This window comes from Poecilia reticulata, chromosome 9 (assembly GCF_904066995.2).
Source record: "Poecilia reticulata chromosome 9, P_reticulata-male-v2, whole genome shotgun sequence".
Taxonomy (NCBI): domain Eukaryota; kingdom Metazoa; phylum Chordata; class Actinopteri; order Cyprinodontiformes; family Poeciliidae; genus Poecilia; species Poecilia reticulata.
The window spans coordinates 8472984-8492705 of NC_088838.1; the positions used below are offsets into that span (position 1 = coordinate 8472984).

Below are 19722 nucleotides of genomic sequence, written 5' to 3' on the forward strand. Positions count from 1 at the left end.
TTAAGAATACAGCTTTTTGTTTTCTTTTAGGTATCAGTTTGACATTGAGTAAATTTGTATTACTTTGCAAAAACAAAGTAGACTCCTTTGAAATGTGGGATTGCTGCTCACCATCTCATCTGTGCAATTTTAATTTTGAATTTGCATGACACCAATATATGACCTTCATACATATGGTTAGAACAATGACAACATTACAAAAACTGTTATTTATTTGGAAACGGTCCCTTATCACTTGGTAAATACGAACCGAACACAAACTTACCAAATCCCCCCTTCATTTCAGGAGCAGGTGAGCAAATCGATGTGTTTTTGCAATATGGTGTCAAAACATGCTTTCTATTTCAGCTGAAAAGAAGCTCTTTATTCCTCGGACTTCTTTCATAGAGCAGAACCTACCCTCTCAAATTATGAAATGCAACATTCATCAAACACCACCTCCTATTAAAGTTTTAGTCATATTAAAGACTAAAGAAGTGTACTGCACTGTTTCCATGAATGAATATATGAACTTACAAAGGGTAAAATACTGCTGGATGTCAAATTACAAGGTTATGCTGCATAAAGGTGCCTGGACTGGAAAGTGATGTTGACTCAATACTGCATGTAGTCGAATTTTGGGCATTTTAAGGCTTTTTAATAGATCCAAAATACACAGACATCAAAACAACTGCGAGAGTTCACTAGAAAGTCCGGTAGACATCAGAGGCATCTTAGTGTGTCGTTTTTTCTCTGTTAAAAATGATCACCATTGCTTCTTCATAGGCGGCCGCGTTTGTTTACTCTGAACTCACATCTGATCTCCAGAGGTTTTGCCAGATTTCCTGTCTGAAATCTGAATGTTTGAGTGAAATATGTCTGTGCGTGGTGAGTTGCATTTGCGGTGTGGCTGGCCATCACACACTGTACGACCAAACCTGTTGTGTCCGTGACGTTTTATCGTCATGTGTGGGATCTCTCAGGTTTGGGAAAACCAGCTGAGAATGTTAAAATCCTGCCACGTGAACCAGGCGTTGGACAACTGCTTCGATACGCTTCTTGCAGATCACAATAAAAAGCCATTGACTTGAGCCAAATCATTTTACTGTCACTGACATCCTTCTTAACAGCCTATTGCTTCTGTCATTAATCTCCGTCTGGAAAAAAACATCCTTTGAGAATTCCCCCCCCGGCCCCCCTCCATTCATCTAATTTAATCCTGCTCATCTTCCGTGTTTGACTTATTGTCTAACTCTGGCAAATTTTGCCTTAAGTCTCCTACTGGAGCTCAGGCAGTGTGTGACCTGGGCCATGGCGAGCGCCGGAAAGGAGAGCTTCTTTAGGCATTCGCTTCTGAGAAGAAGATGATGATGATGATGATGATGATGGGTGGTTGGTCTTTCTAAACTTGTAATTATACAAATGTTGAATTATCTGGGGGGTTAAGGAAGGGTGGTTCCCCCCCAGAACAGACGTTTAATGGCCTTTCTCTTTTTTCTTTTCAAAGAAATTTTGCATTTAGAAAATGAAATGTAGCTCTAATACAGTCGGGACTCTAGGGGTTTGCTGATAATCAGCGCTGCCAGTGGCATTTATATTACACCGTGTCAAAGAACAATGGCAACAGGCAGAGTGGCGTACAGGAAATCTGATGGCCAAGAGAGGTTTCTGTGGGTTTAGCGGGGGGGGGGATAACAATTCATTTCATCTGCAGCCCTTTGTTCTCTGCTCTTTTTCAAGCCCAGAAAATTAGACAAGGGTGGAATGGGGGAGTTGAATAAGAGAAGATTGCTAATTAATAAAGTCATCTAAAAGTGTTTCTGATTAAAAATAAATATTTTATGAAAAGGCAGAAATGAAGAGTGCTGGTTTCTGATTAGAAAAGCTGCCTTTATTGCAGGCTCTGTGTGGATTCCGGCACTTGTTGCTTCAGTAGGCTTGTCCTCCCACGCTGTAAAAAAACAATATAATACTTTTTTTCTCTTGCTCTTAGTTTTACTGATCTGTTCTTTAATTGTCCCAGAAATAAAACAATTTTTTGGCTCAACAAGCACATCGACAAAAGAAAACACAGAGTTTGTCAAAGAAAGCCTTTATCCCTGCCAACTTTGTGATACTTTAGACAGAAGTAAAAAAAAATGCTCCTAGATTTGTCATTAAAGTAATTACGTCTTTCATGGAGTGTTTCCTATTTCTCTTTGTGTACATTTGTAAGTTTCACTGTTATTTGTTTTTCTAATCATACATTTTCAAGCTTTTTAGATTGAGATAGGCTGTCAGCAACGTAAGAATTAAGGGGCTGTAAATAAAATGTAATGATATTAGAATTATGGCAGCAAACCAGCACAACGCAAAGAATTTTGCACAGTTTTTCAACCAAACTAACCGACTGAGTTCAAATGCTGTTGGATGCAGTTAATGTTGGCTAAAAGATGACTAGCTAATAACAATACAGCACCTCAAGCTTGTTAACAAGTAGCCTGTAGGCTACTGATGATGTTGCCTATGTTCAAAATTGGGTAGATCTGGTTACAACATCTTATGAGTAACTTTTTTGAAAAAAAGAAAAAAAACCTTATTAGAGTAGTTTCACAGCACTGTACCTTTTTCTTTTACTTGAGTAATATTATTATTGCTTCGACTATTTTTTTTTTTTTGCTACGATTTATTTTGCCCCCACCAAAATAAGCCGATGCACTGAATATGGGACTGCAAATTAGTCAAACCCTTCTTTGTTAAACTGGTGGTTTTGCTGAGTAACTGGTTGGATGTAGCGGTCACATTGACACTTGCCCTACTATGCCAGAGTTAGACATGCCCGTCCTGACCGTCAACCAAGTCAGGATCGGCCTCCGGGTGAGGACTGGCCTCAGAGTCAGGACCTACCTCCGAGTGAAGACCTGACTCTGAGTCGGGACCGGCCTCAGAGTCAGGACCAGCCTCCTTAGTTATTAGATCAAGACTGTTAAGAAGAGAAGAAGCATCAAACCAGAATTATAGAAAGTAACACAATCTTGAACTGCTGTTTTCCCTTGACTCATCTGGCTGATATGCTAAGATAAGTACTGTGGAGAAGGATCTAACTACCCAGGCTAGCTTGTTATCATAACTTACAGTCGAAATCTTGTAACCTTTTTCAGAAGAAATAGGAGATATCAGTTTCAGACCATATTTATCATACAGACACATTCTATCTGAGAAGTCCAGATATTTAAAAGAAATCACTTGATGTTTACACCAACAAATTTTCAAGGTTCAGTATATTATACTTATGAGATGTTAGCATTTAATTCTGCTAATTTAAGCCAAGTACATGTTCAATGACTTTTTTGGCATTCATTTATTTATTCATATAGGTTGTTGTAACGTAGTTTGCAACATGAAATGCTTGCTTACTTGCATTTTTGTTTCTTTTAGAACTGATAAAAGAAAATAGTTTGCTTCAGTTTGATGCTAATTTCTAGTCGGTGACCCCAGCAAAGCTGTGCTTTTTTTCTGTATTGTGATTGTAACTATGGAAGGCTCCTTCAGAAGATTTTTTTGTCCTGATCAGTTTTAGAAGAGACATTTATCAGTGACTACCTTCAGTCCATTGCTATATAAAAATTAAATACCGTGACTATGTAATGAATTAACACTGTTAATTCATTACATAGGTCAGTAGGGCTTAGGTCAGCCCTACTGACCTAAGCCCAGTAGGGCTAACTCACCCACCAATGATGTCCTGGAAGATTCTGTATCCTACTATTGACGGATAGTTTTTCCGTACTGGAATTTCTGCACATCAGCTTCAATGTGCTGCTCCAACACAAGTTAGGAAAGTTACTTAAATGCCCTGAAAGTGTATTACCTAAAATGCTGATAGCTTCTTTGTTTGAATACAGCAGTGTTTCTCAAACAAACACTCATGGACCATCTAACTTGAAATTGCCCCCCGGCCAATAACGCAACATCTTACGCAATCTGAAATGAAAATACAAGTTTCTAAACTAATGTGAAGGGTGGCACTGTTTTTAAATGCGACTGGTCACAATAAAAACATGAACACGTCAACTGGGGGCCTTTTGAGTTATTTACAGATTCTGAAAGTATGGATACTAAGCTTCCCAATAATGGAAAACACATGGAAATCAAAAATGTTCTTTACTGCAAATGTTGTGTGCCCTAGTAAAGTTTTACAGCTATTTGTAATTTAGAAGCATAATAAAGGAAAAGACCTGAATTGCTTTGGCAAAAACAAAACATTTTGTTTCAGCCAGTAGCTAGCCCGACATAAATACTTTTATTTTAGGTGTTAAGATGCAGTTATTCAACGTGGGGCGCAGCGTTGTTCACCGCCTTGTCATGGACATATCACATTCAGCACAGCCGCACAGAAAGACTTGAGAAAGACTGCTCTAAATACATATCTGACTAGACGGCCTTTAATTCTTCCTCTATCTGACGTTGATTTTACACAGAGATGGTTGCTGAAGTGCCAGGCTGTCTTTAGCATGTTTTGCTAACGGCTCTATGTTTTGATAACTCATGCTGTAATTTGGTTTAGACAAAACTTGCAGTAAAAGTTGTGGATTAAATGAAGTGCTATTTTGTGTTTTGAGTGTGCAGCTCCTCCGGGGTAGCTGAAGGAGTCCGAGAACAACGCAGCACAGAGCAGGTCACATGACAGACACAACGGCAGCTGAAGTGTCCTTCTCTCTCAATGTGAATGTAATTTCAACAGATAAAAATGCTTTGATCATAAGTACAAAACTGTGACCCGTTACTTCAGCACAGTATTGTACATTTATAATGCATAATTCTTATAAAAACAAAAAAGCCTCCAGCTGGTAGTGGAGTGATTTTTAGCAGATTGTTCAGTAATATCACCCCCATATTTGAGGTGAATGTCCTCAGCCAAGAATACATGTATTTTAAACAACAAGTTCATCTCAAGTCGTGGACTATTGAAAGGAATTTGGTGCCTTAGTGTCATTTTAATGACTAGGGGTATAACTGAGCAGGACACAAACAGAGAAAGGCAGAACAGGACAGCCGCTGCACTGTCACAGACACTGCACCAGTCTGTCTTGGTAATAAGAGAGCCTAGTCAAAGCTGTCAGTCATCCACATTGCAGCCCTATCTGGCCTGGGGTCCCTCTGGAAACGCCGAAAGAGGCTGCTAAGGACCAAGAAGTCTGGAAATATCTGCTGGAACTGTTGATCTAACAACCTGATCCCAGATAAAGATGGTTAAAAAAAAGAAGATGGAGATGGATATCCTCTTGGGGTTCTGCGACAAAACAAATCTGTTCTACACTCTTGAGAAGGAATCGAACTTAAAAGAGAAAAATCTGTTTATGCGTCATTTAACAGAACATTATACCAGACATTCAATTAAGTCGATAAATTGATCTCAATTTGATCTTGTTTTTATCATATTTTCAGGCGACAAGGATTTTCAATGTGAAGAAGTAAACTCTCAATTTAACCAAGCACACAAACAAAAATAGAAATCCCAGATTGACTACGGAGGATAATGCTACCATTATGCCATGTTTGACTGTTATCAAATTAGTATAATGACATCATGAGTCCAGCTAGCTTCAGGAAGCCTGGCTGTGCTGCATTTGTCCCTCAGGAGTTTTGAAATCTAAGCCCTATAAATAGTGTGGAGGACTTGGTGTTGAATATATGATTTTGTTTTCTGGACATTTACTGTTTCAGGTACTTTGGATATTTAGGATTGTGTTGTAGTCTTTAAGTTACTTTTTCTGACTGCAGTCTCACTTTGGTAGTCTAACTTGGGGCTGTCAAGTAATCTGTAAATGTATTTTGAATACATTCTTTAAAAATATGAATTTGTGTCAAATCCAATACGAACCGGTCCATTTTCATCTCATCAACTCGGTGTGCAGCTTTAGCCAGAAGTGCTTCAGGCATTCAGAAATTCACCCGCCCCATTTGGTGGATATCAAAAAGAGGGAGCCTGAAATCTGACCAATACACTTGGGAAGAGCTTTTCTACCGTTGTTTAGTCTCAAAGATGAAATCATACTTTTTTTAAGGTATTTTGCATGTGAAAAAAACAAACGGAAAACACAGATGTTGGTTATCCCTTTTAACAATTATGGGCATTATTAGAAGAAAGAACACCATTAAGCATGGAAGTAGTCTAAAGATTGAACATCTAGTGTTTGTGAGGAATTTGAAGCGGTCAGTGAAGCTGTCATATCTACAAAAGTTTGAATATGTTATTTTGGTTAGAGCATAATAGTTGTTTGGCTACAGCAGAGACTAAAGGCGTAAAGTCCATCAGAATTGCTGAAATCAGCTTTCTTTGACGTAGTCATGTGTCAGAAATTGTGTCATCTTGTTCACAGAGAGGCGTCCAGTGGCCGAACATTTCAACAGAGCTGTGCACGAAGTGTTGTGTGATTGGTCAGATGTTTGTTGCCGTGTTTTATGTTTTGACTAGTCCGCTATCCGCTTTACACATCTGCAGGAGACATAAAAATATTCCTTATAACTTTGTAGTTTTGCTTTGCAGTTTTTCTTTTTCTTTTTTTTCCCTGTTGGTAAATTGGGAGTGCAGAACTCCAGAATTAAGGTCAAACACATGCGTTTGGTTATAATAGGCATTAAACTGAACAGGAATCATTGAGCAGAGAGGTGTGTGTTGACTACAGGGAGCCATACTCCATCACCAAGACAGAGAAACCTACACATTTTTCCAACCCCATGTCTTTTTCAATACGCCTTGTCTGCAGCAAAACCAATTCATGATAATTACAGCCCCAATAGCGTCTTCCACAAAAGCCTGTAATCCCCATTCGCCACCTGCTAGCCCGTATTTCTGTGCCCTTCACTTGTGTGAGTGACATTCTTAACTTGGATACAAAGGGGTCTTAAGTAGGCTGTATATTACGGTAACTCTGGGCCTGTCATCCGCCGTCCTTGGGAGGCTCATGAGTACGACATCGGCTCAAGGGGGAACGATGCGGGGGAAAAAACAAATAAACGCAGGCAAGCTGGTGAGATTACGGAATCCCGGCAAAACAAACAAGGAGGAATGCAGGTTTTTGTTTTCTCACCCAAATTCAAAATTCATCTGAAAGCACCAACGCCGCCTTTCAACCTCCAGTTCTCCTCTATCAAGAGGATTCCTATTCAATTACACCTAATCTCGCCTCTATGTCCACGGTCGCTTTGCCCAAGATTTGATTTCTGATTTTAACAAAAAATAGCAGTTAAATCCAAAACTTTTTGAAACACGGTGCATGCTGCATTCTCCCGCTCCCCGTGATCGCCCCCTGACGACCCCTCGTCTGTGTTTGTCTGCCTGCGGGAGGACGATAACTGGAGAGGAAGCCCGAAGAAACAAGCTTACCTCATCTTCTAAGTGCCTGATACTGCAGAATGGGATCATAAGGTCTTTGTGGCGCAGGAGCTCCTACTGCAAATTGTTACTCTTTTCACTGCTAGAGTTTATCTCTTGAAATGAGGAAAGAGGGTGGGGGGGAGGGTGAGGCGGAGGGGCAGAAAGGGGAGGTGACAAGGCAAAACGGTTATCTTTCAGGGAAAAGTGCTCACAGATTGGAAAGTTGCTTTGGTCTTGCCTGCATTCTGCAGGTTATGGGAGGTTAATGTGAAATTTCACAGCAAATAAAAGTGGCCAGCGGGGTAGGCGTGGGGTGGGGGAAGAAAAAAGTCAGAGGGGCTAGAGCTGCGGGCTGCTAAGGGAAGCGAGCAGGGGGTGGTGTGATAGGAATACATCTTAATCTGGCGCTCTGTTTCTGTCAAAGCTTGTTCCGGATCAAATTATGAGAGCTGGCCGGAGAGCTCAGTCCCATTACTAACAGATGAGCCGATCGTTCATCCTGTTACAGCTTTACAAGGCTTCCCCTGCCACTGCGGACAGGTACAAATTTAAGGTTGACTGATGCCCCAAATTGGATCCCATAACCAGGGCAATGGAACTACAATATCATTTTATGATCTGGGCGCTAAAATCCTCCTCTCCTCCAACACGTTTTGCTTAGAAGCTATCCGGCTGCCTTGCCTCCCCCCACCACCTCCCACGTTGACATTTTCAAGACACCACTTCGGTAAAATTCATGAGACACAACCTCGTTAGCACTCGTGTAAGCGAACAGCAGTGAAATATGCATCCAATCATTTTTTTTTGCATACTCGCCATGTCACGCTCAAGTCTTTGCAAAGTAGAGCTGTGATGCAAAAAAAAAAAGAAAAAATCCCTACTCACGCTCGCTGCCAGATTTTTCATTGTATTTATAGACCTGGCAAGTCAGACAGAAGAGGAAGCCGCGAGAAAGAGCACTGAGTCGTTCGGGGAAAGGCATAAAAGCGCAGGGAGAGACTGAAGTTATATGGTGGAGGGGTTATCAATATAAAAATTCACAGCTTTTTATTCTCCCAAAAGAGCAGGAGGACAGAGTTTAAAAATATAGATAGACCTATGTGGTGTCCTTCATCAAAAACACCCTTCTTGGTTTTAGCTTTTCCTTTATTAGTCTCTGCTGTCAAATGCAAGCAAAGTGCTTTAATGGAAGTGATTGATAACAGAGCATAAAATTAAAGCTTTTCCCATCCAGAGCTGCAAATACTACCTGCCCAATACGGAAACCTCGCAAATTGTCATTGTCACGCATGAGGAGATGTCATAATAAAGTGTCTGGTGAGAAATTTCACAAATGAGCCATAGTGCATTGCTCTAAGTAGCAATCTCTGGGAAGGAATTTCAATGGGAAATAAACATCAAATTCAAGCACAAAGAAGGTCTTCATTTTTATCTAATTTTATAACTATCATTTAAGCAGGGCACCTTAAATCTCCATTAACATGATTTACATTTGCTCAGATAAACAATACAACGTACTGTGATGGTAGTTTCCAAGATTTATTTCATATTTTTTGTTTTTTTCAATGACCATCACTAACAAAATAACAAAAACAATAATTATCATATTGACACTCCACTCTTCAAGATGAACAAAGGAGGACTGGACAATATGGCTGAAAAATGTATCACGATCAAAGCATTTATCGATATTGATCATTACTATCAATATTAAACATTAATTTATCCACAGTTTTCACTCCATGCAGTTTCTTTTTCATTTAAAAGACGTTGTGAGGCACAGTGAAACCTGAAACTGCTGCTGCGCTAGTTACTCAAAAGGTTGCTGCTAGGTAACAAAAGAGTGAGTGAGTTTGTTGATGCCACCATCTTTGTTTAGCTGGCCGTGAAAGGTTGAACGGATAAAGTTTTTCCTCTGCCTACATCCCCCAGAATGCAGTGCGGCTCTGTATCAGAGTTCAGTAAAATGAGTTAATATTCTCAGAAATATTATCCATTGATATTGGTCATGAGTCTGTCGCAGTATGAATTGTTATTGATTTATCGTCCAGCCCTAACAGAAAGACTAATGAACTCAGATTTTCAAAATAAGAGATCATAAAGAATGAACTTATATAGTCATAAAAGAAAGAAACTAAATTAAATTGGTCGGTAATGGTAATATACGCTTACAGTTAAAAAAAAAAGTTTTCTTTTTTGCAAATGAACTGAGTGCATGTTGCTGATGATGCTGCACATTCTGCTTTGCTATTGATTCAGCAGAGTGATATCTTTTCCCCAGAAGGCAGGAAATTAAACGCCACATGGGGGGAAAGGAGAGGAGGGGGGCAAGTGGCGCCTCTGACAATAGAGAGGGCTTTTCTTCTGGCATCTCTTCATAAAAACGTCCTCCAAGGAAGGGATTGAGACCCCACTGACTCTCTCAGTGATTCTAATCACACGTTTCAGATTCTCGCTGTCGGTTGTACTAAAGTTAGTGCTCCAAGATGCACTGCAGCAAGTCATTTTAGTGGCGTTGCTGGAAAGGCGAGCAGAGTAGATAGGATTCACTGATGGGCAGAGGGCAGATTTAGCCTTTTGTTTTCCAGAAAATGTGACTGAAAGCAAATGTTAAAGGCTTTAGTAAGAAAATGATGGATTCTAAATGTAAAAATTTCAGGGATCATTAGATATGCGAGTTCTAAAGTAAAATAGTACTAGTCTATAAAATATAATCATATCCATCTAGATATACAGTAGTTACATCTGTTTCCTCATGCTTTCATAATACATATAAGTAACATGACTTAAAGTAATTCTGCATACTAAGTTAGTGAAATGCAAAATTTAAGATGCAACTGGATTCAGAATCCAGTAATTCCCAAATTACTTATCTTAGTATTAAGGATTTACATCTACAGTAACTTCTACTAGGGAAGGTAATTTTATTTAGGTAACACATTTTCAGCAACAATGTGGTTCAAAGTGTTTTGCATGAATTTGAAGGAAATACAAACAAAATAACAAAACCAGAAGAAAGACAAAAAGGTAAAATATAAAATTGAATTTAATGTTTAATAAGAAGAAGAATAAGTAGGGATTTCTCTATATATAAAACGAAAATGTTGGTTCTCCATGTTTGATTTTATTAGAAAGTACTACTAAGACTGTGTCTTTTGTGTTCACTGTTCGAAGAGCAAAATGCCCGACTTGTTCAAGAAGGCTTAAAAGCGCAGAAGGTTCAAACGATTCAGAAATGTTAACAAGCCGCCGTTATATCTGTGACCCTCTCAACAACCTGTGTGAAAACCTTTGTCACACATCTGATGGATGTGCCTCAGGCTTTTATAACGGAGGCTGGCTCCTATCTGTTTTCATGTCTGCATTGGACTTTAACATTAGCCGCCTAACAAAAGGGCCGTGTCAGTTCTCAAGACCCCAGTTCATCCCCTCATTTTACAACCAGATGTTCCTGTTTTATTACATTCGCCTTTCATTATATTCCAAGAAGTTGAGTTTATTTATTTTATATAGCACATTTCTGCAACGAGCCAGTTCAAACTGCTTCACAATATACAGTCACTAATTGTAAAACAAGCAATGAACATTACATTTTGTCAAATGGCATCATCAACACAAATCAAATGCAGCTCTAAACAGCTGGGTTTTCAGCCTAAGCAAACCTTTTCTTGAGTTCTGCACCTCTTCTGATCTTTTCCCAAATATGAGAGTTCATATTTCATATTAGGATTAGTATAGGAGAATACAACTGATCCAACTGTGTGCAGGCAAATCCAACTTCATCCTGCTGCTCGACTTCCCAGCTTCTTTCTGACCAGGAAAATGCCACTCCATGTCCAGAGTGCTAGTTTGTAACAAAATCAACATGTCCACAACTCGACTCCTCTATAAAACTGTGGATTCCTGTTGGTTAAAGTTTACTTTTAGACCAGGTCGTCCAATAGGTGCTCACCAGCAAATCCTTCTCTCCCCACCCTCTAACCTGGCTTCTTAGGCACGTGCCGGTGTGCCCCTTAAAGGTGCAATACTTAAATCTGTCAGAATGATTTCTGTTTCCACTCATTGTAGCACAAGCAGGGTTTACTCAAGCACAGACTGCACATGGAGAAACCTGAAAACCCAAGTTGTAACATATCCATTGCACCCCAACAGGTTTGCCATCTTTAGCCACCATGTGTATGACATATGAAACGTGCGCAAGAGCGCACGTTTCTGGAAGCATACGTAATGACTCAAAGCCATTCTGCGCATGTGATGGCTGCCTTTAATTCAGGTGATAGTAGCTGCGTTTCCACCGACTATGTAAAGTCGTGCAAATTGGAATTGAGAAAATACATTCGTTGAATGGAATCACGGCAATTAAAAAAAAAAAAAGTTTTTGATAAAAAAAATTTTGCACTTGGATGAGATTGTTCAAAGTCCATTGACTGAAAAAAATAAGTGTTCACCGCCTGACTGCCAATTCAGTCCCAAACACTGAGTGAGGAATATTCCCAGCAATCACAAGTGAGACATCAGTTCCAGTTTCACTGAACTCCATTTTATTTTTCATTTGTATATACTGAGCCATTGTTTTGTATTAATGTTTAGCAATTATGAATTTCAGCCAATTTTTTCCAAACAATTTTATCTTTATTTTGGTATATTGTTTTATATATTATCTTATTTATATATTTGTTGTATATATTTTACTCTGTACATACATGTTATTATGGTTTGTTGGCCTCAGTTTATATAAAAAAGTGATAAGATATTTGCTATATATTTTAGATTTCTGCTCTTGTTTGAGCTGTAGTAAAACATTCAGTGGATTTCCATTTATTGAATTGTACAGTTCATCAGCTAAGGTTGGGGGCTGGCGGGCGGGACTGGTCACAAATATTGCAGGAGTGACGGAGACAAACAGCAGGAGTGCGAGGTCGTGGTTAGAAATTCAGCGGGAGTGGGATTAAAGAAATTTGTTGCGCGCCGAGAGCAGGTTCACCATCCAGCAGCAAAACGGCGTGTCAGATAGAAGCTGAATGTAAAAAAACACGCTACACTTCTGGGATTTTCATTCTTAAAAAAAAAATAAAAAATGTTGAAAAACATATTTCATCTTTCCTCCTCTTCATAAAGATGTGCTTCTCTGTGTGAGTCTCTCACGTAAAAATCTCAATTGAAAGTCAGCAGTTGTAACGGGACCCAAATGGGAGAAGGCAGTATGGATGGTGAAGCTGTAAAGCACACAAGTTCAGTCATCTCGCTGTTGTGGTGTAGAACATTTTAAACAGCATAAAATCAGTTATGATTCATCTTCAGGTGTCAGAAATGAGTTGGCAAAAATAAAATATGCTGCAGTGTTTGCGAATTCCTTGAAAATGTGAGTTTTTATCTCGACGCCTTGCTTTGACAAATCTTTATGCGATGCACTGTTGGTAATGCATTCTGCAGCTGAAGAGTCGTAAAGTAACGATGTTTCAATTTCTAATCGATAACAATAATTTAACAACTATTTAACGATAGTTGCGTTTGTTAATAATGTAGGAGGTCAGTGGCTTTGTCGGCCTGCACGCCATCCTGTTAGGTTTACAGGACCGTAAACGTTCATGTGATCAAATAAATGTCTCTTTAAAATTAAATCTGCACAGCCCTGCATCTTCTTCTTCTTCTTCTTTTTCTTCTTCTCAGTGGAGTCAGTTTCTTTGCGGTTGAAGTTAAAGTTTTGACATTTTACAAGAATGCAGTCGCCGGCTGTGATGTATGAGAAAGCGATGATGGGGAGGCAAAACATTAAAAAAAATAAAAAAAATGGGGGAACATAAGTGTATTCCCATTTTAACATCTTAACGAAAAGTGTTTACTATGTAACTGCACAATTCAGTGTGTGCCATCTGTTGTGTCATCCCACGCCGTCTTTGGCCGACACTTTTCACTGAAGGTGAGAATCTTCTCAAGCCCTTCCACACACACGCACACGCACGCACACACACACACACACACACACACACACGCATACATGCACACATTAAAATTCACCCACACAAACCAGTTGCTGCAGAGCTCCAGGAAGGTTTTCTGGGTAAGGGAAGGAGGATATAACTTTAGCGCCATGCTGAGATCCATCTGCTGCGGAGCCGTCCCCCAGGGGCCTGACACCGCGGATGCTGCTGTGTCCCAGTTATCGCTGCTATCTGGGAGCCAAGCACTGGTGGAGTTCAGATGGCTCACAGCAAGAGAGGAAAAGCGGTTACAGGGCCGGCTTGCAAAAAGTATTCCCGTTCTTTGAACTTTTTTTTCTTCCTTTTGACATGTAAGCACCACAAACTTCATTGTATGTCATTTGGGTTGCATAAAACCCAAATGACATAAAGTGGGAATTAGAGCAGGACAACAAGCCAATAATAATAATATAAACATGTGATGAAAATCAATAGATAAAATGTCTGATGGAAAATTCAACACATAGAATATCCACTGAACTCTGGTCCAGAACTGACTGCACAGCATTCTGGGGGAATAGGAAAGACTTTAGCCACTCAAAGTCTCATGAGACATTGAACAAGGCATCAACTAACTCTCTCCCTTTTTGGTTACCTAGCAACGACCTGTTGAGTTACATGCGCAGCAGCAGCAGGTTCAGGTTTCACCACCTTGCGTCATAACTGCTTCAAAATAAAAAAAAAAGGCAGTGGTGTTTAGTGAAAACTGTGGATAAGAGAGGAAAGGTCACACCACCAGTACGGCAGTATTTCAGATATTTACAACAAAAAACGAATTATTGTCGATATCAACTGACATGAAATGTTTATATCGTGATATGCTTTTCAGCCGTATCGTCCAGTCCAAGTTAGAATAATTATGAAGTGGAAGAAAACATATGAGAGCGATGCAGATACTGGTATTAAAGCTAATATCTGCCAAAAAATGTTTCAGTGCTTCTTTCAACTGATGGCAACAAACTGCGTGTCAAACAGTTGGCATGTTATTCTGAAACACTTATCTTTATTAATTCCGTGACTTTGAATGCACCAGCAGAGTGCGCTGGATTTTATTTAGGGGTATTATGGTATAAAGAGCTCAATGTAAATATGCATCACACTTTTTACTTTATGTTGTTCTATTTTAAAAAATTTAATTAAATTTATGTTTTTGGTTGATGTGACGCAAAGTCAAAATTAACTACACTTCAAGATTTATTCCATAAAACTTGCAAAGCCCGGTGGTTGAGGCGCTCAGCAGTCATTCATCCAGTGGCCCGTTGTGTTTTTGAGTTAAAAAATGTTTAAAGTTGACAGAAAATTTGAAAATATCACTTGATAATAATGTGGTATTGAAAAATTGCAAGATTAATATCTGAACACCAACCATAACGTCTTAAAAAATGCAAACATTTTACAAAGACGTAAATAAGTAATACTTACTCGTGGGGTCACAAGTAAAGCCTGGTGGCCCGCCAGGCTTATAATACACTTGGGGAAACCTTGCACTTTACGGAAAGGAACTGTGAGATGTCTCTGAGTAAAGTACCATGTATTAGTGTTAATATAAAATGCATGTGTGATAATGTCCACATTGGTAAATGCCTGGTTTGAAGTTTGGTAAAAAATTAACTTTTTTTTTAACACCTGCTGCCTTCAAAGTTGAGCCAAAAATCACAAAAGCTCAACATACCACATGGATTTGTTTCTATTTTAGCTTATTTACTCTGATAAATTTTCTTGCACAGAAACACAAATGATTCATTGTCTTGCAAATAATTCTCCTCTGTTAGTAATAGTCACCTCATTAGTCCTACACAGTGATTCAGCCTGCTCTGTAGGGTGCAAGAAAACATGGAGAAAGATGGTGGAAAATGTTTTTCTTTTTTTCATTCAAAGCCTAATTGGGGCTCATGCACATCCCATGTAGGTGCATGAGATAGCAAATTGCTTCAGCAGCTGCTAAGTGCCGTGGTCTGGTCAGCTGTGTTATATTTTACTTCAAAGCTGGTGCTAGTATGTGAGAAAAAAACAATAATCTTTTAAAAAGACTGCAGCGGTATGGTGGACCTGATATCAGTGGGTAGTTTGTCTTATTTAGGCTTGGTTAAGTGGTAATTTGAACTTGGGTTTTAATAACAAATTTAGAAAAGAAGAAGCTATTTTAGCGTTATTATGTGAGATTAAATAGAGGATGAGAGACCAAAATGGAGAGAGGGAAAAAAATTACATTAGAGAGATGAGAAATTTGATCCTGCGTTATAATCATATTTGGCCTTAAATTGCACAGAAGGATCTGGTTAATCTGATTCACTGTTGGGTTGGGTTATATTTTTTGGAATCTGTAAGTCTTTTCTGTGCACTTTCTAAATCTAAAGCGTACTATTACCCACTAAGTTTTACCATGTTGTAAAGAATGGCAATTCTCAAAACACAGATGCAGATGCAGACATAATGCCACGTCAATCTGTATCCAGCTAACACACTTTTTTTGTCTTTGAAGTCTATGATTTCTGTTATTTGAAAAACGAACATGGAATTATAAATTGGTCACATTAAAACAGGCAATCCACTGTAATACATGACATTTTGTGTAACTTTGTAATTTGTGAATTTGACCAAAAAACACGTTTTTTTGTTTTTTTTTTCCCAATTGTCTTACATGCGTCTTTATACTTAAATATTTCAGCTCTTCAATCAAAGTTGTCTTCAAAAATAGGTTCAAATGCAGTTTGTAAATGTTGATTTTATTTATTGGGAGGGGGAAAAAACCATCCAGCAGTTGTTAAATCAGATTTGGAGCTTTGAGAATTAAATCTGCAAACCTCTGAGTTAGGCAGTGGTAACAGAAGAAATATTAGGCAAACGTTCACAGTGCTTCGTTCCGTATTCCTACCACCGAATAAAAACGAGACTTCTGTCCAGTGGTTTGAAATGTCTCCAAATCTCAGTTTCTATCAGTGTATGAGAAAAGATGCAGTATTCAGGTTAGAGGCTCATATAAGGGAAAACCTGAAACCTATAAAAAATAGCAAAATATGTTATAACTATGCACGCTTTTGCTTATTTACAAGACTGGCTGTCTAGGTTTAAAATGTAAAAACCAAGATAACAAAAATACCTGAATTACTGGTAATTGTGAAACATATCCTGCAGGTGCTGTCATGGTTCAGAGTAGCCTTAATTTAATCAGATGGAACTGATTCTTCAAATTAAACCTCTTTCCTTTGTTTTTACTTGCTCTCATACTGTTCTAAGAGAGACTTTGTTTCGGATGCATACATTTTGTTTTGGGGAGAAAGTCAAAATAATGTGCACTATGGTAATAAATGTTCCAGTGACAATCTGACGGAAGAAAAAAAATGTACAAACTTATTTGTTTTCATTGTTTTAGCTAACAAAACATTAGCTAACATTAATATTGTCACCTTTTTCTTTTCTCCTAGAAGATCTGATGTAATCAAACACAGGAAAAGCAGAAACTGTCATCATCGTTAATTCCACCAAATGTTGCAATTCTAAAATGTATTAGAAAAATCTTTTTGGCAGTGGCTAAAAATGGATTTTTCCATGTTTTTTGTCCCATCAGGTGTAAGCAGCTGACGTACCCGGAGGACCTTCCTCAGATCTCCGTGGTGTTCATCTTCGTGAACGAGGCGCTGTCGGTGATCCTCCGCTCCGTCCACAGCGTGGTCAACCACACGCCGGCACACCTGCTGAAGGAGATCATTCTGGTAGACGACAACAGTGACAGTGGTAAGATCATCTTATGGCGTTGTTTACGAAATTAAATCTAAATTTAGGTACAACTTGCTTTAAAGAACAAAAAAATAGTAGCAAAAAAGAAAAAAATATAATCAGTGAATCAGTACAAGACGACCTTGGTAGATTTTTTTTTTTTTTTCACAAACATTTCCTCAAATTGCTTTTCAGATTGTACATCAAACTATCAGCGTGTTATAGATTTGATTATTCAATCGTTTCAATTACTTTTCGATAGTTAAAATGGGGCATATGTTAAAGCACGTGAATGTGATTTTACGTTTGTTCATATGTTCTATGTGTTTGAGAAACAGAAGAAAGTGAATAACTCCTGAAGGTGAACACATCAGTGTGAGGGTTTTAAAATAGCTTAAAAACAAGAACGAAGTAAAGTGGCGGGGGGGATGGGTTTTATCCATCCTTCTTTAAGCTGCTGCATACTGCTGTCTCCATAGCGATGTGGGCAAATCCTTTAGTTACATCTATGCTGTGACGCCCACACCAGCTGACAGCGTTTTGGTTCCACATCCCAGGAGCTTTTCTGTTTGGACGGTTGACGGGTCGTCAGCTGGGTTACCGACCACACTGGGCTGCTCCTCGACTTGGCACGAAGAAACAAACCTGCCTCGTTTAGGATCGGCAGAGGAAACTGGTGCTTTAATAGCATACTGAGTGAAGGCTGATGAGGATTCACCAGTGCCTGGTCTCTGCTCCCCGCTGAGGAGCTCACTGCCTTCCTTCCAAAGAGGGAACGGTTAAAAGACAGCGAAGATACGGAAACAGAAACTGACACCACTCCCCTCTTTAGATCTGTCAACCCTCAAGTTTAGGCTTAACGGGTTTTGATTTTTCTTTTCTAAAGTACACTTAAAAATGACCTAATTTGAATGTGATATCTAGAGTATGTCAAAAGTATGCATAAAGTGTAAATGCAAATCAAGACGAGGACTACCCCACTAAAACAAGATTTCATCGTAAGCAAACACAAAAGCTGATTGACACATTGTGGAGGAAACGCATTTCAGCCACTTGTATGTCATTGTTTCAGTCACCTCCCAGAGCTTGTGACCACAGATGAGGGCGGGAACGTAGATTGACCGGTAGACTGCTACATTGGTGACACAGCCAGTCATATTGTATTAATGCTACGATGATTGAAGCTTCCTTGTGCATACATTCCCTCGTTAGCTTCAAATGCATGTTGTCATTTGAAAATGAGCGATTACACCATTTGGTCACAGGAGAGACTTTTACATTTTACTTTTGTAAGAGGTAAGTCTTTAAATCCCCAGTAGAACAGGACCAGGTGTTTTCAGGTAAGGAAATGGAGTGAAGTGAAATCTTGAAGTAGTTTTAGAGCAAGTAACAGCTGTGTTTGCTTATTGTTATGACTGCTCAGGGATAACTTAAATCAGCCACAGTTAATTTAATGTCAGCAATGGACTTCTTGACTTTGTGAAGTGAGTAGAAAGTGGAACCTAATGCCTCAGTGTTATTGTACAACAAAATGTGAGAATCAAATTTTTATAACATGGTCATAACAAATACTTAAAAAAACCATGGAATCCCCTCTTAAAATAAAATCCATCCTTTAAGAAAAAAATATATTTGGTGGCTGAAAAATCCCTTTGTAAGACTTATTAATTGTTTGAATAAAACAACTTCTGCTTCAAGTATTGGTACAGCTAACAGTTCTTGGAAAAGAAATGCAGTTGAAGCTTTTTTAGAGTTTCATCAAAATTTCTAAGACTTTTGCATTAGCATACCGTGATATTCTGTCCTCCTGGGGTATAAATATTTAATAACTTACAGTAACATTTCTTCTTGCCTCTGTTCACTAGTCTGGACGAACCTCTTTATATTTCCAACTTGTGCTGTGCACAGGATGGTAAGGGAAGACTAGGTGAGGTTATAAAACGACTTTGGACTTATTCAAATTACCGTTGGCTATCAGTTCTGCCACAGCGGTTATTTAAAACACATTTCTTTTTGAAGATGGGTTTGCATTACCCAAATGCTGCACACTTGGGTAACAGATCAGAAAACAAATCAAAGCCCACCAGCAAATCCACCACTAAAATAACACAAAAAACTAAAAATCTAAATGAAAGTTTGTGAGTGGCCTAGTTAAAGTCCAACCATAAGAACAAGTGAAATAATGTGGAATATAGGTTGTTCATGCACTTCTGACAGAATTAAAGCAACATTAGACAAAGGCCAACACATGTGAAAGTGCCATTCCTTAACACAAATGCTTAATTATTTAGGGAGTAATTAGTTTTTCACATATAACCAGGTTGGTTCAGATAATTATTTTTTACATTAATAAATGAAAAATATTTTTAAAACATCTTTGTTTGATATTAATATTTTATTGATGATATAAAACATGTGTGACAAAAAAGTAAAAATAAACGAACATTTTAAAGTGTGGGGCGAAAAATAGCCATCTATATCAAATGACATGGCTGTCTATCTTGTTTGTTTTTTTTTTAATTTAAAATAATGAATACATCAATTCTATTCCCACTAATTAAATGTTAAAGAGATTGCCTAATTGTCTCAGTGATGCTCCAGGCACGGAAACTCATTAGTAATGTCAAAGCAAAACAGTCTTTACCCACAGAAATGTAGCCAAATTAAAATTGATACCAGGCCAAA

General features: G+C 38.6%; 1 protein-coding gene across 2 annotated transcripts in view; it reads left to right on the forward strand.

Annotated features, from left to right (window-relative positions):
- Positions 1 to 19722, forward strand: part of galnt9 (polypeptide N-acetylgalactosaminyltransferase 9) — a 116205-nt gene that overhangs the window by 18672 nt on the left and 77811 nt on the right. For both annotated transcript variants that reach the window (XM_008417601.3, XM_008417604.3), the window contains one exon: positions 16889 to 17055. In XM_008417601.3, coding sequence (XP_008415823.1) covers positions 16889 to 17055 — 167 coding nt within the window. The remainder of the gene's footprint in view (positions 1 to 16888; positions 17056 to 19722) is intronic.